The sequence below is a fragment of the Taeniopygia guttata genome, chromosome 14 (assembly GCF_048771995.1).
Source record: "Taeniopygia guttata chromosome 14, bTaeGut7.mat, whole genome shotgun sequence".
Classification (NCBI taxonomy): domain Eukaryota; kingdom Metazoa; phylum Chordata; class Aves; order Passeriformes; family Estrildidae; genus Taeniopygia; species Taeniopygia guttata.
In genome coordinates, this window is record NC_133039.1 from 1,477,482 (window position 1) to 1,504,253 (window position 26,772).

A 26,772-nucleotide genomic window follows, 5' to 3' on the forward strand; every position below is an offset into this window, starting at 1 on the left:
CATCCATCACTAGCATTGATACTGGTTTGTGGCCTGGTCCTTTTCCTGCAGAGGAGGGCTGTCCAAGGAGGAATGGGGGCTGAGGAAGGATTTATCAGGTCCATCACAAAAGGTTTGTGCAGTTTGGAATGTGTTTGTAGTTTGCTGTAGACAGCTGAGGGGATGACAGTGTAATTCAGAGTGAAAGGCGAGGTTTCCCACACAGGCTGGTAAGGAATGTAAATTATCTTTCTCCACCACAGCAGTCCATAGCTATGATATAGAACAAAACAGTTTATACATGTGGTTACCTTACTGGAGAAAGCATTTGGATCCTGCCTCAACCAGTTGTTGAACTGTTTTCACATTAAAATAAATGTGATTAAGTCCTCATACTCAAGGGCTAATGAAAGGATTGCAGAGTTAGAGATTTAACTTGTCATTACAGTGCTGGATCTTGCTCCATTCACCAGCAGCTCTGTGTGGGTAAATTAGTCCTCACTGTGTTTATGCACTGATCACAGTGGGTCAGTTAGTAACACCAAGGCCTTTTCTTCCAGTTATTCCACTCAGCACCTTCTCAGGTAAGAGATGTTATGTTTTTTGGTTATTTCTCACCCTTTAGGTCAGTGCAAACTGTGGCTCTGTGTCACACAGTAAGTGATGACCAAGCACGTGTAGATTATGGTAGTTTTTTTGTAGGATTCTTTATAGGTCATTATCTGAGTGTTTCCAGCTAGTAAACATCCCTGGAATGCTTCTGTGGGATAGTTATATTTGAACTGCTGTTTGGCTGCATTGGTGGAAAGTGGGAACCAGCAAGTTTAAAATCCAGTATTTTAACAGTGCTATTGAAGAATTGCACTTTAAGAATCAATTATGCTGGTATTGCTCCTAAACATACAGAGTTTAATGCTTGGGCAGTGTATTTTTGACTTTCTGCAACCAGAGGCATTTCAAATATTAAGCCCAAGATGGCACATCATATCTAGCTATAAATACAGCAGCCAAGGAGGCAGGTGAACACTGCCATCCTTGAGGGACAGTCAGACTCTGGACAGAGGCATTTTTATGGACTTACACCTGCTAGTTCCACAGTGTAGCAAAGTACAAAGTGCTATGTTCTTGGTCATGTAAAGAGGGATTTTTTAAGAAGCATGTTTTTCTGATAAATTACTTTTATTTTTCAAAATTGCTTCAGTTTAAAGTCACTTTTCCATGTTTTAACCAGCCACAACAATGACATTATATTTTTTAATTAAATAATTTTCTAAATAATATTTTAGAAGGCAAATACTTAGTACTCAAACATAAACAATTTATAAATTATATTTTTTTCACTCTTTTTTTCACTTAAACCCAGCTCTTTACAGTAAAGTAAGTGAAACTTGGCAATGTAGGGAAAAATGCAAAGGTACATTATAAAGCTTATTGTATGCAATCAGGTTGATTGTTGGAGATGTAAACACTGACTATTAAAAGGAAAAATCTTGATACAATGCAGAGAAAAATACAATCCTAATAATTATCTAAAAATACATGTAATAAAGTTATTTATTTGGACAAGATACTGTGCAAGTTATGCAAAACCTATTATGGTAATTAATGCAACACATTATTTATGGTTCTCCCACAATGTATGTATAAACCAGAAATCTCTAATCACATACTGGAAAGATCAATAGTTTCTTTTTTTTAACAGTAAAGTATCTTCAATCTTCATTCACATTTGGACTTGGAAACGGTGCTTTCCTTGGCATTAAATACCAAATATATTCCTTATAAACGTGCAAACATAAGTTTTACTTCTACAAATACAGTACTGAGACCACACCAAACTCATCATATAAAAATAGCTTCATGTACAGTCACACACAGAGAGAAGAAATGTATGTAAACTGTCCAATTATGATAAATAAGTCAGGGAAAAAAGCTTTTCTTTTTTCAAGAAGAGAAAGTGGTTTCATGTTGGAAAAAGGGATGAATAAATCACTTACTCAAAATGAAGAGCAGAGCTTCATTCTGAATTGCCATCAGTGTACACAGGCAAACTCCACTACTGTCAGTAATGCTGTTTTGCATTCCTACCACTCTAAAGTGAAAGACCTTCCCTTAACTTCTACAGTAGGAAAGCATAATTTGCAATGATCTGGAACACAGCCTCCAGAGTCTGGTGCCTTCCAGCCTCCTTAGGCAGGCATCTGTGTACCTCAGTTGTCCCAGTTTCAGTTCAGCTGCAGACAGAACACGATTTCCCAGTGCTTGCAGTGACAGTTCAGAGCTGAGCCCCACTGACCAGGCCTGGGCTCTCCAGTGGCTCCCCGAAACCAGGGGTTCTGCTGCCTGATTAACACACCGTGAGCAAAGGCAGCAAAAATTGGCCCTTCGGTAACTGCAGCCTAAGCAGAGTTGTGCAGAACTGGATTTTGCTGATGGGAGCAGGAACAGCCTGACCCAAGTCCATCCTGAGACATGGAGCCCTCCCATCAGCAGAGCTCTGTGCATGTGTAAGGGCCCCTACAAACAGGACCAGCTGTGTTTGCCTGCATCCATTCAAACTGAAACTACATCATCTGTGCTCAAAGATCAATCGCAAGAACAGCGTGCAAGATGTGTGAATATGAGGGAAATGTAGGGAACATAAAAAAAGAATTAAATGCAGAGATCATGGGTGCAGATATTCACATTTGCATGGTGTGTAGCAGCTATGGTAAAGGGTCAGAATACACTGTGGTTAAAAACCTTGCCTGCTTTGACAAAACTATGAACTCTATCAAGTCACATTTTACACAAGATGCATTAGAAGGATTCAGTACTTAAAATACCCCATTGCAAAGTCCAGTTCAGTCAAACATATTAGCACAAAAATGTCATGTTTTTCTCTCCAAGAAGTAGACATTATTTCTTTTTAAACTACTGCCTACTGCTTGTCAGCAACACGTAGATGGCAACAATTTAACAGTTAACAGAATTTCTGTCCAACTCTTGACTTTCACTGACCATCAGAGGGGTCTTAGAGTGTTCTGTTTTCCCTTTACTCTCCTCATCTTCTCCCTCCTTCGATGCTGCTGGGTTTTCCTCAGTGGTGTCAGGCACAGCACCCCGAGATGCTTCTGTTGCATTTCCTCTGACTGTAATGTGCTCCCACCCACCCTGTGAGAAAGGGATACAGAAACTCAAAAGGAGAAACATCACCCTGTCAGTGCTGGATGTGATGTGATGCTTTGTGTGCACTGCTAGTTTATTAATTTATTTCTTGTTCATGAGGAAAGTAATCCTGCTCTAGGATGAATCAGAAAAAAGTCTCCTTGTAAAGTGAAACACAACACAGCAGACCTCCCTGACAGGGATTTATAGAGGCGGTAAACTTGAGGATTGTTCTTTATCACAGGGAACTGAGGTTAGTAGGGTCAGGCATTCATAACAGAGCCACTGCAGATGTTCCACCAACTTAAAAGGTGGCAAAACTTGAAATAGCCTTTCTCAAAAACGTTGAGAATATTACAGAGTACAACAATGAGGAATAATCATGTGCAGACCAGGAATGAATCTACTTTATTTTAAATGGCTCTTACTCCACTAGTTTTTCCATTGTAACTTTTAAATTACCTATTTAAAATGAATGCTAATCAAATGCAAATAACTTCCCACCTATGATTGCAGCCCATTGTAATAACCTTAAAAAGGCACCTAAACCTGAAGGAAAATGTCTCCTGTTTCCTGCAGGTATATCCAAGCTTTCCAATGCTGGCCAGCTGGGCAGGATGGCACTTCCCTTTCTGTGTGAGCCCACAGACATTGGGATGTACGACTTCAGGCACTTACCCCAATGCCATAATCCCAGGAGAGGCCTTTAGGTTCCAGGGGCTGGACACCAGTCCGGTGGCAGACGGTCCCACAGCTCAGGCTGTGGCTGCCCTGCACTTTGTCAGCTATCACCCACACCTCAAGGAAACAGAGAGAGGCAGTAAAATGTGCTGCTCTTCCCAGATGTGACATCTCTGTCTGACCCCTTTCAAAAATCAGTCTTGTTCTTCAATAGGCTGAAAATGCTTGAATTTAGGCAGAGAGACACCCAAACAAACTACAGAGCAGTGTTATAATTAAAACATTGCCAGATAAGACTTGGCAGGGATGAGATTAAATATATAAAAAGCCTTGTTAAAATATATAGCCTTGTTAAAAAAAAGGAAAATAAAATAATGAGGCTTTTTGCAGCAGAGGGCTTGGCTGTATCACTATCCCATTGGTATGATTTTTTCTTTTGCTATCAGATTCCAGCATTTAGACCAACATTTTGTGCAATAATGTTAAACAAAACTAAGGCTGAAGAACATTTAATTACTAAAGTATGTTCTACATAATTTTTAATAAACTCATGAGATACAAGAAAGCTTAATACATACCTGGTCCAGGGGTCCTACAGACATTTTACGGATATTATTTGAAACATGATCCCAGGCAGATCCTTGAGGGTAGCTGGGTGTGATTCCCTGCCGGTACCAGAGATTGCCTGTGAAACAAAGAGTGGGGTTACAGCCCAGCATGGCTGTTTGTCTGAAGTGCTGTAAACAACATAAATCAGGAATTCGTTCTTTCTGTGTTCCAGGGAAATGCAGTTTTGGCTGATGTGTTACAGTGATGGACAAATTGAAGTTCACACTTTGGAATTTGTATTTCTGTAGTTATTGCTTATAAAAGATAGAAAATACTCTGTTTTGTAAAACTTCTTGGGGAAAAATGTTCATATAAGGAACTATGCACTAGAAAACAAAAGCAAATGAGATTAAGGTCTCTGAATCTGGTGTTAAAGGCTTGTTTCTTGTACAAAAGGTGCTTCATGATTTATCTGTTTTGGAGCAGGATTCCAGACAAAACCCAGCCATGCAATTCTCTGACATTCATCTGTGTCTTCCCCCCACAGAGCACAGATGCTGGATTGTTGTTACCCAGGCCACTATCAGATACAACAACCAAGCCTTCAGAAGCAGTACTTAAGTGCACTGCTACTCCAGATCCTTCAGAATAAAATACTACTCCCTTTGGAGAACCAGTATTCAATCTCCTTGTTAAATCAGTCTGGTATAGACCTCTGTACTTTTTGTAGCACTGACTAATAGTTTTTTAAATCCTTACCATTTTTATCCAAGACAAATACAGATGTTCGTCCTACTGAGACTTGCTTTAACTTCTGTTTTTGAGGTGAAGGGATATGGTACCAACAGTCACCTAAAGGTCACAAATCTTGAGTTAAGCATTGAAAAATAGAATTAGGCATGGAAATGTCTGCAGATCAAATACATTGCTGTGCAGGAAGGCTGTGAAGGCAGCCTTCATGTATTTTTAAGAGATTGATTTTCACAAATGAACACTTTAAATTACACAAGTGAATAGCAAATGAACTGCTATAATTATTGTATTATTTGTGTGCACTGTTTTGCACAGCCATGGGAAAAGCTTTGAAAAACAGATTGTGCTTTTTCAGACATGGCAGTGGAGTAGAGCAAAGGATAAAGTACAAGTTCTTACCTGCAGGTTTGTTTGGAGACACTGAACCCCGGTAGAAGGCAGAACCATCTCTAGCAATAGCCCACACTTGGTAAAATGCTCCAATGGAGATGGAAATGAAGGGCTGATCTGTTCCCACATGCAGCCAGGATGTTCCCTAACAAATCATGGGAGATGAATTGTGAAGCAGTGCTTAAAACCTCCAGGACAAAATATTGTTGATTACTACCAAATGAGAAAAAAATAACATAGTGAAAAATATTCTGGAGAATAAATCTTACATAACTTTACAACTGAACAGAAACAAGGCTGCTGATCCTTAAAGATATTTGGATATACAACTCTTTGAAAATAATTAAGTTGGACAATGAAGGGCCCCTTTTAAGCATATACGTGTCTCTGAACAGCTGGACTAGAGCCTTCATTTTAATTCTTCACAAAAATCAACTGATACGGGAGTTCAGATTCTGGACACCGCATTCCAGTTCTCACTGCTGCACTGCTTTACAGATCAGGAAGGAAAAAAAGTTCTTAAATATTTTTCAATTTCTTGTAGTTTTTCTCCAAATTCTACTAAAGTATTTTCTTAGGTTTTTTTTTCCTGTTTTTTTATCCTACTGGTATCAAGGCACTAGATTGGGACCATGCTTCACAGAGTCCATTCCTCAGCAATTCCTTTAAGTGGGATACACCTGTTGCCAACCATTTCAAAAAACAAACAATAAAAGAAGAACCATGCTGCCAGTGCAGAAAGTGGAAGTAAACGCTTCATGAGAAGATGGCCAGGAGCTGGGAGAGGCTCCTGCAGGTGATGTCGCACAAGCTCAGGTAGATTATGCAAGAGAAGCACTATTATACGGAACGTGGGCAGCAAACTGTGCTACAGCTGATGGACAGAGACTTGCAAATCTGGGACACAAAGGGATGAAAAATAACAAGGTGCTTTGAGAGAGGGCCCTGTGTGATTGCATGTACTTGCATATTACATTAAATACATCAATAAGCAGTAAAAACAAACAGGGAGCCTTACAGCTGGATTTTGCTGTGTCACTCCAAGTCTGCAGAGCACATCTCCTTTGTCACTGATTGCCCACAGTGCTACTGCTTCTTCATCATCTGCATCTGAACTGGGAATTATGGAGATGTCCCACAGGGTAACAGGAGGCACTTCCAGCCATGGCCCGTTGGTGACTATCTTACATTTTCTGAAGCAGAAAAGATCCAAACCTGTCAGAAGTATATACTCTGTATAACTGAATTGGTTTCCAAGTCTATTGCTGACTGCCAGTCCTAAAGTATTTTCATTAGGTAGTGTTTTTCATTAAGTATTAGTATTTTTAATTTGAAAGAGGTTTTTAACAATCAATCATGTTTTGCATCAGTTTTGAAATTTGAACTATTACTGATTTCTCAAAGCTTCTGTTGTTTGTTTGCTTTTTTTTTTTTAAGTTACTTTATAAAACCAAGACCACTAAGAAGTCTGCAACTGGTGCTACACTGCTCCATTGCTCTCTCAGACTCACTGGGCAGCAGCAGGATAATAAACTGCAGAGAGAACTCCACACCCAGCACATTCCTTCCTCTGTCTTGGTTAAAGGAATAACTTTATTTCAGGTTTCTTTACTTTTTCTTTTGTTGATTGGGTTTTGTTGACAAGACTCTTTACCTCATAACTAAAGTAGACTTAGTGGGCAATTTGCATTCAAGTTCAAAATTTATTTATATTGAAGTTCCTCACCTTGCCCAGCGCCTCCGTCGGACAAAGTCTTTCATTGTCTTGTGGCCATGGTAGGACCTGCCAAAACAGATGTAAACAATGTTCATGAGGATGTCAGAGCATCTCCAGTGTCAGTGCCAGCCTGAGAGCACTGCCTCCATCTGCCCACCAGGCACAACTGCTGGTTTTAAAGTTCTTCAAGTGACAGTTTGCCAAGTTCACCTTGCTGCCCTCCCTCCCTGCAAACATCAGCATGCCCACAAAAAGGGGGAAAATGAGGCAGTGTTGTGTCCCTGCCAAAGGGCAGTTAGTGTGCGAACTAGAAATGAGAAGGAGTGAGGACTGGAGTCTGGGATGTGGCAGAAGAGGAGTTTCCTTACGCTGGGAAGTCAGCTGCATACTGCCAGCCCTCCCGGTCCGTGCCGCCCGCTGGGCTGAAGTCGATGTACCAATCCGAGACCTGTGGGCAAAGGGGACGCTGGGAGTGACAATCAACACCTAATGTATCATCAACACCTCTTCCTCTATTTACCTCCGCCTTTTGGAGAGAAATGACTTGATAGAAACCTTCTAATACTTGAAATACATACAGAGGTTCCCAAATCTTCTTAATACAGTGGAAAATTATCTAAGTCACATTAAACAAAACACCCCACTCAGTGCTTAAAATTCTTTTGACTATGGAAGATTATTGCTAGCTATTAATGGGAAAAACAAGGTTAAATGTTACAACAAATCCCAGAAGAAAATCTGGGCCCCTTGAACTCAAGTCCTGTATCCTACTTGCTAAGACTGGACTTTTTTGTAAGAAAATTTGTAAGACAAAACTTACCCAAGACCACTGTGGAGAAGGAGGCTTGGTGTTGGTCTTTGTACATTCCTGCAGGCCAGAGGCATCACTCCACATGTATCTGTCTGTGGGCAGACCTCTGTGGTGGTGGAACAGTGCACAAGGAATGCAAGGTCATTTACAACAGGGAGTTCAAAAGGCGAGGGAAGAAAAGCTTTTTTGTAGCACTTCCTGCTTTCACACACAAAACACTGCCATCATTAATCTCTGTATTTAGAAATATCATGTGAGTGATGAGCACAGTGGGAAAGAATCTGTACAATGGCTTCCAGTTATAGCAAACTGGAGGACATGTAAATGTTTCTCTGTAGAGTGATATTCCTCACTACCATTTAAAACTGGTATGTGAATGCCATATAATTGGATAAATATTTTTCTATATTTTTGATCAAACATACTATTCAAGGACCCAGTGTATTTATCACAGTATGTATAGGAATATACAGATCCTAATAACTTTTCTGTCTGGCCTTAATAGTGAAAGATATTGCAAGTAGGCACACTTTGTGCAATCACAAAGCACAAATCTGTAACATTTTGCCATAATGACATTTTGACATTTTTGATAATTACAAATTAGAAAATTGAGAAACACTGCTCCTTCCATCACAGGTAAACTATGAATGTTGGAAGAGACTAAGATAGAGTAAGTGTAATAACTCCTCCAAGCTAGAATAAAGCCCTTGCTTCATTTGACAGTAGTAGTAGTGTTAAAGTAAATAAATGCAATAAATTGAGTAAATAACCTGCTGCTGTATCCAGTGACAGGGTTCCACCGTTGGTTCTCATAGATGTAAACACATTTCACATCTGACTGTGTGTAAATGTTATCAGCACTACTGGCCAGTCCTGTGAGGAATAAACAATGTGGATTAGAGTAAAGCTAAAGCTCAAAGACATTACATTTAAAATTCCATCATCCACTGATGATTGCATTTCTCCCTGCCAAGCTGTACCTTGGATGAAGCCACCTCCATATCCCCCGGTGTAAAGCCAGGCGGTGTGGTCGTGCCCGATGCCCCACACCACGCCCCGGCTGTTGCTCTCGATCAGCCGCAGGTGGCCGCCCACCTGACGCCAGAACCTGCCAGGAAAGGACATTGTACTCAACATCCTCCAGGATGTGTGCTTTCCCCACCAACAACCCCATCATCTTCAGCATACGCAGCCTCTGCTCACTTGTCCAGCCACTGTGCAATCTCTAAGTGAAAGCAGCTGCCAGTTGAAAGCATTTCCCTTTAAACAGCTCCCAAAAAGCAGATGGTTTTGTTCTGCTTGAGGAGTTTGCAGTACCATATTGCCACAGTTGTCATAAAAACTTGGGAAACTACTCCTGGACTGCAGTGTCTATGGAAAACTGAGAATTTGAGCTTTCAGTTTTATCTGAGTCAAGAAATCTGAAATTCTATTACATTCCAATTACAGCGATTAGATTTACTTTCAGTTTTCGCTATCTCTTATGACATTAGAGATGCAATTTAAAAAATGGGATCTCAATGAGAAAGGCTTTTGAAAACACAAGGATATGTCCAGCATCTAAGAATTAAAATATGATTTGGTGAATTTCTTTGTGTGCAATCATGAGTAGGAAGGCAGCCATTAACCCTGTCAGTGAGACACATCTGCAGTGTACTACACACTCCAAGAGCCCATCAAAGCCACTGAACTGACAGAACATTCTTTGCTGGATGGCATCCCATGCAGAAAGAGCAGCTTCAGAAGCTTCTTACATTTGATCACATGGCATCTGCTGGGGTCCGGCCTCCAGCTCAGGACTTGGCTCACTAACAAAGATGTCTCCTTTACAAGTAACTGACCAAATGGCATGGTGAGAAGGAGGGCCTTGAATCCGTCTGCTTTCACAGCAAGACATATTCAGCAAAGACAGCTACAAAACAAGAAGCAAAAAAAGCTTCCTTTTACAGTGAGAACAAAAATTCCCATAGAGATGCTCAGTACTGTAAAACAAAATTTTACCTCTGCACGTTCTTACAAATCAGCAAAGTGAATTTGCAGCTTTTTCTCAAAAGGCACTAGAATTCAGTGGTTCAGAAATTATTATACAACCACTGGAACTGCTGTGGTTTTCAGGAGCTGATCAGGATGAAGCATCTCTCAGGTCTGCCCCTGCTCCAATGTATCTATGCCTGTCTGCCTGCACAAAAGACTCTCTGCAGCAATAAAAACAGAGAATAGTTCTACCAATGCAGAAGAACACAGTAACTTAATTCAACTCCTAACTCATTCCTACCCTGATCTATATCCAGAGATAGGAAGAGAATGTAAAGCAATATTGGTGTTGCCGTGGATAACTGCAGCACCAGAAAGCAAGTGGACTTCAGAGGAGATAACAAGCCTCAGGTGCCTCTAAATAAGTTTTCCCAGATGGTTGAAATACCTAAACTTAAAAAGCAGATGAGTAGCCTCAAGAGTTTAACTGTAATGCTGACATTTCAGAGACTGGCTTCTATGTTCAATTGCAGATACTGCCAGCTTGAAGTGAGAGATGCCCAGAATTACCCAGTCATGCATTTCTTGCTCTGTTGCGGCTGCCAGGCGGATTGGCCATCGCTGCTTCGTCCTCTCAGGTGTGTACAGTGCAAAGGAATGCTTGGCTTCATTCAGCACTTCAACTATAATGGTCACTTCATTCAGGAACACGTGGATGTACTAAGACAAAAGAAAAAAAGCCTGTGACTGAGGCAAACCTTCCACAGAGCCAGCATTTTTGCACTTCAGGTCTACAAACAAGGCATTCCTGCCAAGGACAGCAAAGAATCAATTCTTGGCAGAGAGGGAATGAGACTTCACTTCCAGTCTCACCCTATCTCTGATTCCTGTTGCCTGCAGGCATTAACCCTACTTGGGAAGACCCTGTCCGGCCAAGCTGGGCTCTTCACAACAAAGAACACTTTGAATTTCCAAAAGAATTCCTAATTAGTGCAGAACTGATGGTTTAAGCAATGTGAGTGGTTTGTGATTGGGTGTTTCTGACACAGCATTAACACAGCTCAGAAAAGCCAAACCTCAGAACAGTAGCTGCCATAATTTGCCTCCTTTAAAGAAACTGTTTCCCTTTCAGAGGCTTCCCTTCGCCAAAAGCAGCTCTCCCAGGGGTCTGCAGCTGAACACACCTTTTTCTCCTCATGGTACATGTAATAGATGAACAGGATGCTGTCACGCATCCCATCACTCCCAGTGAACTGCTCCAGTGCAACTCGAACGTCCATCCACTTATGAGGCTTCCAGTTCCTCCACCACTGCAAGGCTCCAGTTTTAACCCAAACTGACTGCAAGGCAAGCACAAAAGGAATAAGAAACTGCATGACTTTTTCTTTCTCCCAAATGCTGTTTTTGTGCCCACAGGTTGTGTCTCTTGCAGGTTAGTCTGTATCACACCTCATCATACATTTATACACCTGTATGACAATTCCCATACAGCGCGTACCAGAGTATGAAAACTCATAAAACTGGATAAAAAGATACTGAAGTAGCACGTGTACAACAGTAGTAACATTTTTACCCTGCAAGAATGCAGTAGCACACAGGTCGTAACTGACTCAAGTTTGCTCTTGTTATAACACAACCTCTCTTTGGAATTTAAAGGCTTTTGACATAATTTTTTTAAACTTGATTAAACCCCTGGACTCAAAGTGTTTTTAATCAAATAATTCTAGATGTCATTTGGCAATTAGCAATGAAGGGACTAACAATATGAATGAATCTGAAAAGAGCCAAAGAGTCATAACAAGGGGAACATCAAACAAAACTGCTGCTATTTACGTGCTGCCATTGACGTTTGCATCATTTATTTACGCAAGTTAAATTAGTCCTGATGGCCACAGAGAGGGAAGCTCACCTCCTTGAGTCACTGTTTGAATTAAGATGCCTCATCTTGTGGTGGAATAATTCACACAATATTCTGCTGTTACAACCATTTCTCTGAGGATCTGAAGTCTCACAGTACCCAAATAATGCTGACCAATGCTTTGTTGCTTCCTAAATAAAACTCTCTGATAATGCTTTTAGATGAATACTGCTGCTCTATGTTTGACAAGTCATTAATTTCCCACAGGGAGCTCAGACATTAATAATCCAGGAAAGTTGTCATAGACAGAAACAGGGGCAAGAATATGAAGCTGACAGTAAGCTCAAATCAGTATGTCAGAAATGTATTATTGATTCCCAGATGTGTTTGAAGAGATAAATGTCCTGTTACCTGCTCAATAGCCTGCTCATAGTGCCTGAAATTCTCCAGTTCCCGCTTTGTCCTTTCACTGAGCTGCTGAAAAATCTGCTTCCTCCACGCTGCTGTCTGTGCAGGAGTGATGGACAAGGACAGGGACTGCACAGACGATGACAAACCTGGGACAGAACCAAACCAAATCAACTCCAGTGAGCTTTGAGCACCATTCTGTGAAAGGTAAAACACAGTGCTCCTTCGAATGAACACCTGACTGGATCAACCCAGTCTAACACCATTTTTATAATGATTATAATTTGGAAACAATGTATTACAGCCAAAATTGTAAATGATGCATAGAAATAGAATCACTAGATGATTATATAGAAGCTTTTAAAGCCATAACCTTTTAAAAATGAGAGTTTTGTCACTGAACTGCAAGATAATTAGATAATATATTGCATCACAAGTTAGACTGTGATGCACAGTTCATGGTTTATTTTACCCATTTCAGTAGGAATGGCAGAGTGAGGCAGTTATTGCCAGCATCTGCACCTCCCAAGAGAGCCCTTTTCACTCCTTCCTGTTACTGCTCAGTGATATTATGTGTTTTGCCTAAAGCTGCAGTTTCAGTACAATTAAAAATGAGATGTAGATCCAGCACAGATTAATAAAAAATTGTTACAGGAACTTAAGAGAAGATATCACTTCTACATTTATTTATCTCAAGCCCAAAGTGCTGTAAAGCTAAATACTGCAGCACTGTGCTCAGACATGAACCTATTAACAAACTGCAGTAAGATAAAGTGGGTTAGCACAAGTTTTGCACCATGGCTTTGCTCAGAAAAAACAAACCAACACTTTTCTTAAAGAGCATATTGAGCTGTGACTGGAACTGGGGTGTGCTGTGGTGACTGGCCAGTACCTGATGGAGCAGAGAACCACTTCAGTGGGCTGTGCAGATCTACCAGACAGCCTCCCCCAGACACCCAGGCCCACAGTGGGTGCTCGTCGGCTCCGTACTGGTCTTCAGCTCCCACCGAGAACGCGCCCAGGGAAGAGAGGCTGGATGTGTCTGCAAAGCTGCTGACAGACAGCACTGGGTGCTTCTGAGCCTCCTTCAAGTCAATGTTTATCCACTGCAGTTCTGCAGAAGGGTTTGGGTTTCCAGGAGGTTTATTCATGTCAAGGTTATCTTTGTCATTACTAGCTGAAGCAGCAGTGGCTTCTCCTTGCTCAGCGTGCAGAGGATCCACAGGCAGCCGTGCAGAGGTGTCAGCCTGGCTGGCTGGGCCGTCCCCAGCGGCTGCAGCTCCCAGCAGGGCAGTGCTGGCAGGGCTCGTGGGCAGCTCTGTATCAGAGGAAGGATCTGCATCACCCTGAATGACCGCGCTTGTTTGGTTCTGAATATCATCAGTAAAGAAACAGCCAGCACTGAAGGACAAATAGATAATTAATTATCATCCAAAGCATTGTAAATCAGCACAGGCCTTAGATTGCAGACACACAGAAACTGACTTAGTGTTGCACTGCAGGAGAGAAACAGCAGACTTCTCTTTTAAATGTCAAATTCTATCATCAGAGGAACGAGTCCAACACAAACCTGGCAAACTGGTCTAGTAAATCTGAAACATAGGAAGGAATTTTATTGATCTTTTCAAACAATTCATGGTGTTGGCTGCCTACAACTCTCAGGAAAACACGTGCCATTTTCTGAATACGAAATAACAAATAGGATTTTTTAAAGCCCATTATTAGCTTTATGATTTGTCTTTGCCAAAGGGAACTTCTCAGCACACACTCTGGCTCAAAAAAGTCAGATCAATTGGCATGTGTGGTACAGCCCAGAGGCCAGCAGGCAGGGGAAGTAACTGATTTAACCTCCCTAGGAAAAGAAACGTACAGTGACACTCAGGAAGAGTAATTCCTAAGTGGAGTTGACACTCCTTCATGGTATTTCATAAACAACATCTCTTATTAGAGACTAGTTCCAGATAGTGATAGTAAAGCCCAGAGGAACATGCTTTACTGCAGGCATGCAGTGAATTCCAATATGGGAGCTTCAGATTCTTCTCTGAGTCCAACAACTGTTGCTTATTGTAATTTTAATGGCAAAAATGCAATTGCCTTTTGGCATACATAATGATTAGAGATGTCTTTCCCACTCCTCCTTGTCTGTACCCCTTGAATGTAAAGAAATATCTCCTAGCATTGAAACCCTTGCTAGGACAAAGTCTTGAGCAGGTATTTCATGAAGTACCTGAGCAGACTTGTTGAGCTCCCAGTCTGAGATCTGTCACTCTCTCTGCCAGACACAATTGCCTTCCATGTCTTCCCACTGAGCTCACTTGGTGTGACACCTTGACGAAAATAAATCGCTCTGTCATCGCAGCCAATTCCCCAGACCTAGAGAGGAAACGGCTTGGTGAAGGAGGTGGCTTGGAATGCAGCAGGTATCAGATACAAAAAAGGTGCAGTGGTGAAGAATTGAGCACAGAAAACTGCTGGACACAGCATTTTCCTTTTGTGTTCTTCCTTAATGCTGACACTGTAGATGCAGAACAAAATTCTGTACCAAAACGAGTCTGCACCTCCCTGTGCCATACAAGACAGCTGCTGGCTGTCACCTTCAGGGGCAGAATTGCAGAATTCAGCCACTTTCCCTCCCAGCAGTTTAAGGCCAGGGCCCCTTTGTCCAGCCAGCCCTGCTGGCACTGCTGAGAGCCCTCACCACGCGTGAACAGCTCCTGCACTAGAAGGAACACACTCCCTAGAGGAAACATTCCCCTTTAGAGAGGAATGTAAATACCCTCTCAGCTGCTCCCCAGCTCTCTTACCTGGTTGTTTAAGCCCACAGTTACCATCATCATTTCTCCAACCATTTCAATCCAACTTGTCCCACAAGGATTATGTGAGTTCACTCCTCTTCTAAACCACACCTACAACAACAACAGAAAGTCTAAATTTTTCCTCCTTCTGCTCTAGCAGGAATTCAGTTTCTTTAGTGGATTAGTCTTAATCTCTAACACTGACTTGCCACATTGTCTTAAGAAGTCAATTACTTCCTCGATTCTTTATCAGATAAAGATAAAACCATTCACTCAATAGTACCCACATTGTGTGTCCACCTGCAGCCAGAAAAGCCAAAAAAGGAGACTTTTTTGTAGGATTTTCTGTGACAGAGTTAGTTTTTATGCTCCTGGAAAAATACTTTCTATTACTATCACCACATAGGCTATTTTTGATCACTCTGAATGGGCTTCTAAATCGTCTTCTTACATTCAAACCCTAGAAGCAGGGCTGCCAGAGGGAACTGTCAGGGGGATATCTTTAGCAGCACAGCTCTTCAAATTGTCTCCCCTTGGATCTGACTTTACCAATCTGAAAGTGTCTGTGGGCTGGGCACCTGGAAGAAGTTCCCTCTGTATGTAGCATATATCCATACAGTCATAGTAGCAAGCAGCTCCCTTAGAAGCTGTTGGTTGAATCCCGTAACATCAGGATGCTTGACTGCCCTGTGGCAGATCTGAAGGAAAATGCACCAGCTTATCTCCATTTATTACAGTGGATTTATGTGGCAGATGGAGCAGGCTGGGCACAGCCTGTTACCAGGGCTCAGCTGACAAGCAGTGACTCACTGCAGCAGAGGAACTCAACAGAACTGCTGCACAAGCACAGAGTTCAGGCCTGGCTTTGAATTCAGTGTGAAGGAGCACGGAGTGGGACTCCATGATCTTTATGGGTCCCTTCCAATTTAAGACATTTCATCATTCTAAGTTAAAACTCCAGTAAGAATGTAATCACACATCCACATAAGAGATATCCCACCTAATTAAATACCAAAACCTCCACTTAAGACTGATGAAGAGGGCAGTAGGAGGATAAAAAAAATAGCATCATGCAGGACAGTGTAGATGAGAATACTCCCCCTGCTGCTTTTGATGTAAAATTCAGTCCTTGTAGAAACAGGAGTCACTTCAATTTTGATGCTTAATATCCCTTAGCAGAGGCTCCTCATCCAATCCCCACCAACATCCCCATCCACCTGCCAAATCTGTCTGACTTGGGTTTAGAAAATTCCTTCCAAAAGAAAAGCAAAAAGCCTTCTTTAAATCCAACTCAACTATCAGAAACCACAGAGCATTCCTGTAAGAGCAAGGGGAACTAGAATTCCCCAATCCATGGGGATACAGAGTTCATATCACCAATGCTTCCTATGCAAGATACACCCCTGTTTGAGAGCAGGGAAAAGGGAAAAAAAAAAGCAAAAGCAGAATGTGAGCCCTCTTACTTTTCTATCCTTTGTAACACACCACACCACATCAACACCCACGGAGACGTGCATGATCCCATTTTCAGAGCTTGGAGACTCCACAATACTCCAGGAAATTCCTGCAAAGACAGAACCCAGAAGGTACTGTAGATTAGTTTCTTACTCAACACTATACAAATCAAAGGGATTTCCAGCCAGATTTAACAAACTTTACCTTGAGGGTTATTCCTATCAATTCCTTCTCTCACAATAGCTTGCCCTTCCCAGAGAGTTGCCCAAAGGAGATCATAGGGTCCACAGCTGATCTGTACAACTTCACCAGGAGTGGTGACTAAGGACCACATGGAACCTTCTGGATTGTGATGGCAGACATTTTCTCTGTACCATACCTAGACAAGTTTAAAAAAACAAAAACAAATGAAATAAGGAAGAAATATCACTACAACAATGAAACCATTGAGACAGGAGTAAAGACAAACTGGAAAGAACAGCTCTCCTTTAACAAGAGGATTGTTTTGTGTAGTGTATGGCACGCTGACCTTTAAAGGTACGTTTTTTTAATGTTGATTATGCAGTTGAAGCTATTTCCTTATGTACTAAGGGAGGAGGCTGTTCTACAGAGCAGCTTTTATCATGGAACTACATCTGGATTGGGTACAGTAACCTATTGCTACAAGTTCTGTGTATATTTCAACATTTAAAGCACTTCACTGTATTTCAGGGCATGTTATATAAACCAAGAGTGAACAAATACAAAACACAAAAATGTTACTGTTAGCTGAGAGCCTGGCCTCACTTTCAATGAACAGAGCTTGTCACAATATTGGGGAAAAATTCCATTCTCTGTGCAGCCTTTGATGACATTCAGCCATTTGCTAGTCTTGGACTGCAATTTTCTGTAGATCACAGTCAAAACAGGAAGGTAAAACATAGAAAGCATCCTGTGGCAGTCATACAAATGCTCCACAGCATGCCTGCTGAGTGCTAAATCTTCATTTTTAGGAATACTTTATTTCCCCGGGGACTTTCACTTGGGAAATAAAAGCATTTTACAATGGCAGTCAAGTAAGCCTGTAGACTGGGATGCTTGTCACGTATTACTGGAAAGCATGAGGAATAGGAAGTTTTATTTTAAACATGTAACCAAGATCGCTTCCCTCTCCAGGCAGTGCCAAATGTGACTGAAAGCTCAGGCTACCTGTTAAAAGTATTACATTCTGAGACCACAAGTTACAAACTGTCTAGACACAAAGGAATATTAGATACATGCTGTAAGGATGAAGGAAGAAAAGCAAAAATCAAATCAAAAGGACTGAGCAAAAGAGGAGACCCCATGGGAGGCCTAAAACCAACAACAACAGAGAAAGATGTATAGTTTTCAATGGAAAATAAAACGAAACCATTTCAGAGCTGGATGCCACATTGCCAGGTCAGGAGGTGATCACTTTCCAATCAGTAAGTCATTGAAAACCATTTTGTAAAACTCTTGAATCATCCCTGTCTCTCCACCCCAAAGGCACAGCAAAATGCTTCACCAGAACCTTTGTCAGGTTTTAAGGCTCCTTCTCCTGGTTCCCAGCACCACAGTCAGCATTCTGAGCATTTTTCAAGATATAATATACTGCCACTCAGCCCCAGTTTTTAAGATTCACCTGTTCATAGAGGTTAAAGGCTTCCATAAAACAACAACTCTAGAAGTACTAAGCCTTTCCATTTAGAACACAAGTTGTTACATAATGTAGTCCCAAAGCAGCTTTTTATCTCTGCCAGATGCACAAGCAGTGTATTTCCTTGCCAGTATAAGACAATAACAACCCTGCCTTGCTATACAGTATTTAGCTCCTTTCAACTAGTAATTTTGATTAGAAAACGTAGGGAACACACACATACCCTTCCTTGCAAAGAGACTGCCCACACCGACAGGCGGCCGAGAGGCTCGTCCGTGATCTCCCATCCTCCAATGGAGATGTCATTGAAAGGGTCTGGCAGCTGGTCTGGTTCATCCTGGGACACAATCTGGAGCAAAGGGAAGGAAGGTTGAGGAGAGGAGACACTGCAAACAGGTGACCTGGCTGGTGGCACAACTTGTGTCTTGCAGTTTGGTTATGTATCACTTCCTAGAGTGGCTGAACATGGAGATTCTCCCTCTCATTCTCATATTCTCGGCATAGAGAGGGATTCATTCCCTCTCTCTATGCAGAGAGGGGAAATGCTGCCAAGGCAGCATGGAGGAGTCTGTGTTTTGCACCTTAACTAAAGGAAGTTTTTACTCACAGAACAGTGAGTAAAAACAAAATTGGAAAGCTGAAAGATCACAAATTACAAATTTTGAATGTTCTTAGAATGAAACAATTATTAAAGAACAGTTATTCACACAGATAAAGGTCATAGCTTGTGAATTATGCAAGGCAGGTATCACCTTGAATGAGGGTGCTTTGTCACAAAACCAAAGGAAGTTAAAAAGTTGATCTGAAATTTGCAAAGGAGCTGAGCATCCATCTCTAATTCCATCACCAAAAGATTTGACACCTTATTACCACAGGTTTCTATGAAAAATCCCAGCTTTTCATTTATGCTTACAAGAATAGCAAGTTGGAAGTGAAGGAATCTAAGTCCAGCCTACAGAGAAGTCATAAAAAATTAACTTCCCTGCACTTCTAATTGATTATTTCAGACAATCAGTTTATTTAATATTTAAAAGAGATCCAGAACCTTGGCCCAAACGTCCCGTGATTTGTATCTCCTGTATCTGATCCATCTCCTGCGTCTGACACAAGAATTCCATCTCTTATCCTTTGTGTAGGTGCTGGGGAAGTCTATGGCATAAGTCCAGCCCTGCAAACAGAGGTTTTCTTGTATGAAAAACAGGATCAAGGGAAAGCTTGAAGTCATAACTCAGAACAATTCTGCACAAGAGTCACAGCACAAGTCACTCTGTGTGTCTCTAGAGCCCTGATTAACAGATCAGCTAATTCCATGAATGATTTATGAATCATGCCCAAATTCCTCTGGGTGATATACACAGAACAAACAAGACACAGTAAAACATTTTACTTTCTTCATAATAAAGACCTTAAATAACAATGGCATTCAGTTGCCAGGATTTTGTGGCCTGATCAAAAGAAGAAAGCTTCTATAGAAGCTCCTATAGACTTCAAAAGCCTTCAAACAAGATCCTTCTTTCTGTTGTATTAGAGTTGAACTATTTCACAGAAAGAAGTATCTATGGCAAGTTTTATTTTTACAGACTTTTTTACACTTCTATAACAGAGTAAGGATTCCCAGAATAGATCTCTTTTTGGTATTGTTCACCTACCCCTTTCTCTGTTGGTTCCCCTCCAATATTTTCATCCACATACCAGTCAGACTCCCACTCCCAGTGTGGTGAAGGCAGTGTGAAACTATCAAGCTGCTGGTGTTTTAGCCCGCTCACATCACTCCACTGCCAGCGGTCACTGGGCAGTAATTTCTCACAAAAGCCACCAACTGGATTCCAGCGCTGCCAGAAATAATAAATAAAGTTATTTTGTTTCAGATCACATTATCTCGTTGCACATCTACAGGGAGTCATAACACGTTTCTTATTTTCTGCAGTAGAAGAGGAATAAATTCTGGGGGTGATTGAGAAAGTGTTCACTCCATGAGCCCCTCCCTGACACAGCCTTTGGAGTGGAGGAAGCTTTTTTAAGCATCAAAGAAGGGCTGAGTGCAGAGCTTGTCCCAACCAAGTCATTTTCAGCTACAGAAATAGGACCATCTGATGCTATATTTTACCAGGCACTGGGTTTTTTTCGTTGGTGATGTATGGCACCATGACACTGCAGCATTAGGGTAATGCTGAATGGATGGCCTTGGTATCTCCAATCTACTCCCGGAGAAAGATGATTCATATCTTGTCTGCACTAAAGAAACAGCACTGCCTCTGCCTGGAACCGTGTCAGGAGAACTGTATCAGCAAATCTCCCCTGGATCTTACATTACATTTTTCCCTAATCTGCATTGAATCAGTTACAGAACTGATAACACAGGGATTTTCACCAATATTGTCATTTTTTTTCCCCCTGCACTCCTATGTATTATAGAAATACTGTCAAAATCTGTCCTGTAATACTGTCTTACGTTTTAGGGCATGTAGAAAATGAGTGGTGCAAAATCTGTCTATTATTTTTACACAAAATATTATTTGCTGTTACTAGAAATCTGGCTAAATTGCCTTGCTTATTATCTGCAAACTACTTCACTTTAATTTCATAGTTGCTAGCTTTTGTAGAGTATTTCTTTTTGTGCTTTCTGGTACTTTGTTTTTCATTTTTCATTACCTAGAACAAACAAAGTGAAAGTTTTAAAGTAGCAAATAAAATTTTAAATTTTGCATTTTTAAAGAACATGTTTACACAATAAAAGGAACACACTTAAATGGCTGAAAAGCTGTATCAATATGAAATAATGTACAAAATTAATTTGCTGTACTTTTATCCATGCAAGTAAGTTAATGTCTCTTCCCAATTTATATTATTGCCCATTAGAAATCAGAGAAATGTGCTCAAGAAAATCCATCAATTTTCTCTCCCCATTTACTTTTCGTTAACTTACAACCAAATTTGATAAATTTCCTTTAAAATACTGTTTTAAAGACATTATTTTGAAGTGCATCAGATAGAAAGGATCACCTTAACACTTCTACACAAAAGAGTTGGAAACATTGTACTCCAATGGAATGTTATGCCTTTATTAGACAAGTCTTTGGAACACTAAGAAGTAGCATTGTCAAAGAATAATATATTTTTGATAATATATTATCAGAATATATTATCATATATAATATATTTCTGATCTTTGTTGCCTGGAAGTCAATGGGATATTTTCTTAAGGGGATTGTGTATTTGTCACTAAGGAAAGGAGAAATGGAAACCACTCAGTGAAAAGGATGAATGCTCCAGTCTGAAATGGCTCACACATAACAGGCTGGAATTCACACTGGCATTGCTTTTGCTAGGAGCAGGGAAGTGTAACTTCTTTGGGAATTTAAATACTACAAGAATAACCTGGTATTTGGCACATATATGCACTCTTCAGAAACTTCTAATAAAAAATGAAAACAAATAAAACTGATCAATCCTCCTGTGAGAAAAACACAGTGAGACAGCTGATGTAGGATGTGCTGCAGTCCAAGCAGTGGCTGTGTGAGAGGTACTGTACCTGTCATACCTGGTTCTCATAGGTTTCCTCCTGGTATCTGATGGGAACATCTCCTGAGAACACGTAGGTGTACACTTGATGGTCACAGGCTATTCCCCAGCAGCACTGTTTGACAGCAGAGACCCGCTTGAATTCCAGCTGTGTGTCCTTACAGAGCTCCCAGTACTGGCCAACAGTAGAGAGAGTGTAAACCCTCCCAAAAATGTCAACAGCCCACAAAAGGGAACTGGGCATGGCCATATCTGAAAGGCAAAAACAAGGTTATTACTGGAAATTATGGGTACAAAAATGGATCTTTAATCAGCTGCAGATCAGTCATGCTCTGAGCCATCATCAGTCAAATTAAATAAAGATGTAAGGGATGATTTTTTTAAAAGAGCCTGTGCAAAGCTGGCAGCCAGATCTCTTTGTCAGAACTGTGCAGCCAACACCTCTCAGATGTCCCTGAAAAGCCATAAGAAAGACCTTTCTACCAGACCTTTCTACTGTGCATCCTACAAGAGCTCAGAAATAAACAGGACAGCTCTGGCAGGCTGGGTGCAGACATCAGTTCTGAACTGGGATGAAGCAGCACAGACCATAGCAGGCAGCTCCACTCTCAGGATCTGCTACTGCTGGTGGTGCTACACACCCTGCTCATCTCAGCTCCACAAAGCCCTCACATCCCTGATCCCTCCTCAGCCTCCTCTCCGTGTATCAACACCTACACAGGTACAAAGGCAAGGCTGTGAAAGGGAGTGTCTCCAAAAACACACATCTGGTTTTAAACCATGGACATACTGCCTGCTTCTGCCAGGAAACCTCTTTCAGAGCACTCTGGATCAGATCCAACTTTAGGATCTTTATATGCAGGTGTGATGAATTTAAGTACACACAGAGCATGGTTTGGCAGCAGAGAGCTGGTTGAGCTCCATTCTGGTCTCTCACACCCGTAATTTTCTGAGCACTGCAGCCCTGCCCTTCTTAGAGGGGTGAGGCAGGTGCACATCTGTCCTTTCAGAAGTGTATTTCTGTCACTTGACCTTCTCTCTGCCATCAAAACAGACAAATTTTGGTAGTTCTGTATGTTTGACAGTCAGAATTGCTAATGAATGTTTTGAACTTTGGCTTCAGCTCCTTTAACTACGCAGTAGGGGACTAGGAGAGGAAAGGCAGAAAAGTGGACTCAGATTGTAGTCACTGTGGAACACTGATTCTTTGCTGTCAAATGGCAACTCTGCTTTTAATACATGGGCTTAAGGAGAGCTGTCTGCCTGCTTTCTGATAAAAGAGGTGGCACACAGGGATTGACTTGCACTCTCTATGTGAATGGCAGTGGTCAATCTGTCGAGAATCTCACACAGCTGGGTCAGTGTCAAAGAACAGCACGTAAAATTCCCCTGGGAACCCAGAGAGAATATATCAGAATATATCTTTACTTCATAGAATTGCTGCTGTTAAGTACCTAAAAACCTGGTTCCAGCAGGTGAAGAACAGGTAACAGTGATGAGAAAACACATAGCAGCAGAGAATGAGTGATACCAGGGGAAGGTTGTGAGCAAAATTCTATTAGCTGTAGCATAACTAAGATGAATCCTCTGGTTTTCACCATTTTTCCCTCTGTGCTGCTGGGACTTTGAAGGCATGAATCTTTGGCTCCTCTTGGATTAGCCATTTATCTTCTTTATATCCTCCTATAATGGAGTACAGAAGGACATAACATGGAATAATGGAACAAAGTGAAGAGGAGGTGAAAACTAGTGTGTGTATTACTGGGAAAATAAAGGCTGTGAAAATAACCCTTCAATATTGGCACTTAAAATTCCCCAAGGCAGTATTTATAACAGAAGAAAATATTATGCACTTCTTCTTAAGTAACCAGAATATCAGAGAGTCTGGAGTGAAGGAAGCATTATAGATAATGCAACAATGACAGCTACCTAGCCAGATAACAAAAAAAAGTGATGCTTGGGTCTCTTAAAGATGGGCAAAGATATAAATGAAGGCCTGTACCTGGAATGACAGCTCAGGCAAGCAGAAAAGTACCGGGAACAGTTCGGGAAAGGGGAAGAAAATTCCAAAGATTATGAAGTTAAGAAAAACAAAGATGGGACAATTAAAATAATGCAGGATAATGCAACTGGTTTAAAATACTCAAGGAAGCCAAGACAAGAGAGAGTTTCTACATATTCTTGCATCTGAATTTTTGAGACAGTGATTGGGGCATCATGGGAAAATCCCAAATTAATTTGGAATTATAAACTTAAAGACTTCACTTTAGGCCCCTTTGCATGGGCTGTGCTGCAGAAGATGAAGACAGATATTCCCCAGCTTTGAAGGATGCTCAGAGCTGGTGGCTTATATGCTTTTCAGTGAAGGCAGAAGTTGTCAAGTATTCTCAGGGGCCTAGAAAAAAACCTGGTCTGCTGAATTATTCCTCACCCTGCAGCTCGGCCAGGTAATTTCGGATAGAACTAAAATTATTAAATGAAGAAAACATATTGGTAATTAAAATTTCCAGTGGCCTGGCATATCACTGATTGCTACAGAATTAAAGAAAAATATCCCAACTCTTCGCACATAATAAAAGCCATGATGTTACTCGGGAGAACAGGGCCCTGTCCCCGAGCTCAGGCCGTGGCGGTGGCAGGATGTGAACCACCCCAAGCCTCGACGTATCCCAAGGCACACGGCGCACACATTTCTCCTGGGTGTCCCCAGCCGAGCGGGGACTGCTCCGGTGCCCCCGTCCAGCCACGCGGACCCGCGGGGATCCCGGAGCGCGGCAGGGACAAAGCGCGCACCGCGCCCGCAGCCCCGCAGGGGCCTCCGGCCGGGCATTAGCGCCGGATCGGCTTAGGAGCCGTGCGGAGCCGGATCCCCGGCCTTGAGCGGCCCCGGCCCGGGCTCGGCCCTGCTCCCCCAGGGGTGTCCCGGCCCCGCTCCCCGCGGGGCTCCGCCGGCGGCGGCGCGACCCGGAACGCCCCGGGCGCCCCCCCGCCCGCCCCGCGGAGATGCGCGGAGATGCGCGGAGATGCCGGCACCTCCGCACGGCTCCGCCGCTGCTCCCGACGGCGCTGGAGCCGCTGGGAAGGGCGGCAGGGCCCCGACCTCCACCCGCCCTTCCCTGCCCGGCCCGGCACCGGCCCCGGGCTCGTCCCTCACCTGCCTGCCGCCGGCCGGCGCCGCTCCCGGCGGAAGGAGCCGCCGCGCCCCGGCAGGGCGGCCCCGCGGAGCCGCGACCCGCGGGCAGCGCCGCGCCCACCGCGGCTCCGAGCGCCGCCGCCATTGGCGCGGGCCGGGCGCGTCACGGCCGGGGCGGCGGGGCCGGACCGCTCCTGAGGGAGCTCCGGGGAGGGCGGCGGGGCCGAGCAAGGGACTGGAGCGGATCTCAGGCTGAGGGAGCTGGGCCTGTTCGGCCTCGGAGGGAGACGACTGAGAGGGGACCTCATCCATGTGTAGGAATATCGAAAGGGAGGTGTCAGGAGATGGAGCCGGGCTCTGCTCGGTGGTGCCGGGCAATAGAACAGAGACAGCGGGCAGAAGCTTATACAGGACGTGCCACCTGAACAGGAGGAAGAGCAGCTTTCCCGTGCAGTGACCGAGCACTGGAACAGATTGCCCAGGGAGGCGTGGAGTTTCCTGCACTGAAGATGCTCGAGGACTGTCTGAACGCCGTCCTGTACCAGGCGCTCTAGAACGACCCTGCTTGAGCAGGAAGGTTGGACAGATGCGCCACTGTGGTCCCTTCCAGCCTGACCCTTTCTGTGACTGCCATGAGTTGCTACGATTCTGTGGAAGGGGATTGTCCAGGCAGAGCCCATCCATCGGTCCGGCTGCACTGAGTGAGCAGTGGCTGCAGCTGGAGTGAGGGAAACCAGCCTTTGCCTGGAGTTGCCCTTTGCCGGCAGTAAATGCCGTGCCGGAGGTGTAAGGATGGAGGTGGCTTTCCTGGCACAATCTGTGGCACTGCAGTAGGAGCACAGTAACAATCCTCCTTCTCTGGGTGACACCAAAGGTGCTGCTTAGCATTTATTGCAGGATATCACACACCTGCCCTGCTACAAATGATAACCTTTGAAACTGCTTACTTGTACATCTCGGCTTTTGCCATCACATCCCAGTTCATTTTGAAGTGAGACAGAAAATCTGTCAAGATAGGCAAGGACTTTCCAGGCCTGTCCATTCAAGTATTTGAACCAAAAGTATCCCAGACCTTCATATGTCTTGCAGGCCAGTACAGGAGTTGAAAAGCATTGCAGATCTCTTTCAAAGGGAACTGGCTGATCTGTTGTGAGGCTTTCCTGAGGAGTTTCTAGTTGCTGGTTAAGGAGAATACATCTGCCTGGCTCTAGTCCTGTGTGCTGCAGGTTCAGATGGTTTTGGTGTGTGGAGGGTTGTGGTTTGGAGGGTTGATGCACACATGAAATTCTCTGGAATGATTCCTGTGTGAGGCAAAGCCATCCAGTCTGGGTTGTTTCCTGCTGAGCCCCCAGGACACTTGACTCAGTGCAGTGGTTTGGTCTCTTGCACAAACTGGGGCCTTCCTCAACACAGAATTTTTGCTCTCTAGTAGCGCTTTGGTGATTTGATCATTGTAGCAAAACACATTTATCAGACCAAGTGCAGTTTATATCTTAGAAAATGCACTTTGCAAGATTTTCAGTGGTTGTGACTCTGATACAATTACTGTGTACTCAATCCCATAGCCACTGTTGGCAGGCAGAAACAAGATTTTAGTTGTTTTCCATGGGAACTAGATTGCAGAAGAATTTATGGAGATGGGGAATTTCCTGGGGTTTTTTTACAGTTTGGGTTTTGAACTGCAGTCTATAATCTTACAGGATGGCAGCATAAATGACTGGATATGCGAGGTGTTTGCACAATAAGTCATTTACAACCAGTACAGTTTTCCCCTAGTTATTTTAAGGACATTACATGTGAAACCAAACAAGTACTCTCCATAACACTGGCAGCACGTGCCTTCTGTGTGGTCAGTGTCTCTGCTACACCTCTACTTTGATGCAGAAGTTGGGATTGAATTGATGCCTTACAAGAACTCGCTGTTTCCTGGCTGTCCAATG

General features: G+C 42.8%; 1 protein-coding gene across 1 annotated transcript; it reads right to left on the bottom strand.

Moving 5' to 3' along the window:
• Nucleotides 1–1,139: 1,139 nt before the first annotated feature.
• TECPR1 (tectonin beta-propeller repeat containing 1) lies at nt 1,140–25,722 on the bottom strand. Its single transcript, XM_030284701.4, has 25 exons — nt 24,854–25,722; nt 21,719–21,951; nt 19,827–20,009; nt 19,223–19,345; nt 18,401–18,526; nt 16,725–16,899; nt 16,529–16,629; nt 15,075–15,176; nt 14,498–14,643; nt 13,163–13,671; nt 12,274–12,419; nt 11,189–11,344; nt 10,575–10,724; nt 9,785–9,942; nt 9,011–9,138; nt 8,801–8,903; nt 8,037–8,133; nt 7,585–7,664; nt 7,226–7,282; nt 6,518–6,692; nt 5,509–5,644; nt 5,116–5,208; nt 4,386–4,492; nt 3,805–3,924; nt 1,140–3,132 (listed from the first exon to the last, which is right to left on the bottom strand). The coding sequence occupies exons 1-25, from the start codon at nt 24,975–24,977 to the stop codon at nt 2,935–2,937; spliced, it is 3,726 nt and encodes a 1,241-aa protein (XP_030140561.4). The 5' UTR covers nt 24,978–25,722; the 3' UTR covers nt 1,140–2,934.
• Between the last annotated feature and the right edge of the window lie 1,050 nt (nt 25,723–26,772).

Bases quoted from the DNA above. Each gene is read 5' to 3' on its own strand.
- TECPR1 (XM_030284701.4), bottom strand. From the start codon at position 24,977: ATGGCGGCGGCGCTCGGAGCCGCGGTGGGCGCGGCGCTGCCCGCGGGT. The intron at 18,527-19,222 runs GTTCTGGATCTC...CCTTTGCTCCAG, and splicing joins CACGGGACGTTTGGGCCAAG to ATTGTGTCCCAGGATGAACC. The intron at 4,493-5,115 runs GTAAGGATTTAA...TTTGTTTCACAG, and splicing joins ATTTGTCTTGGATAAAAATG to GCAATCTCTGGTACCGGCAG.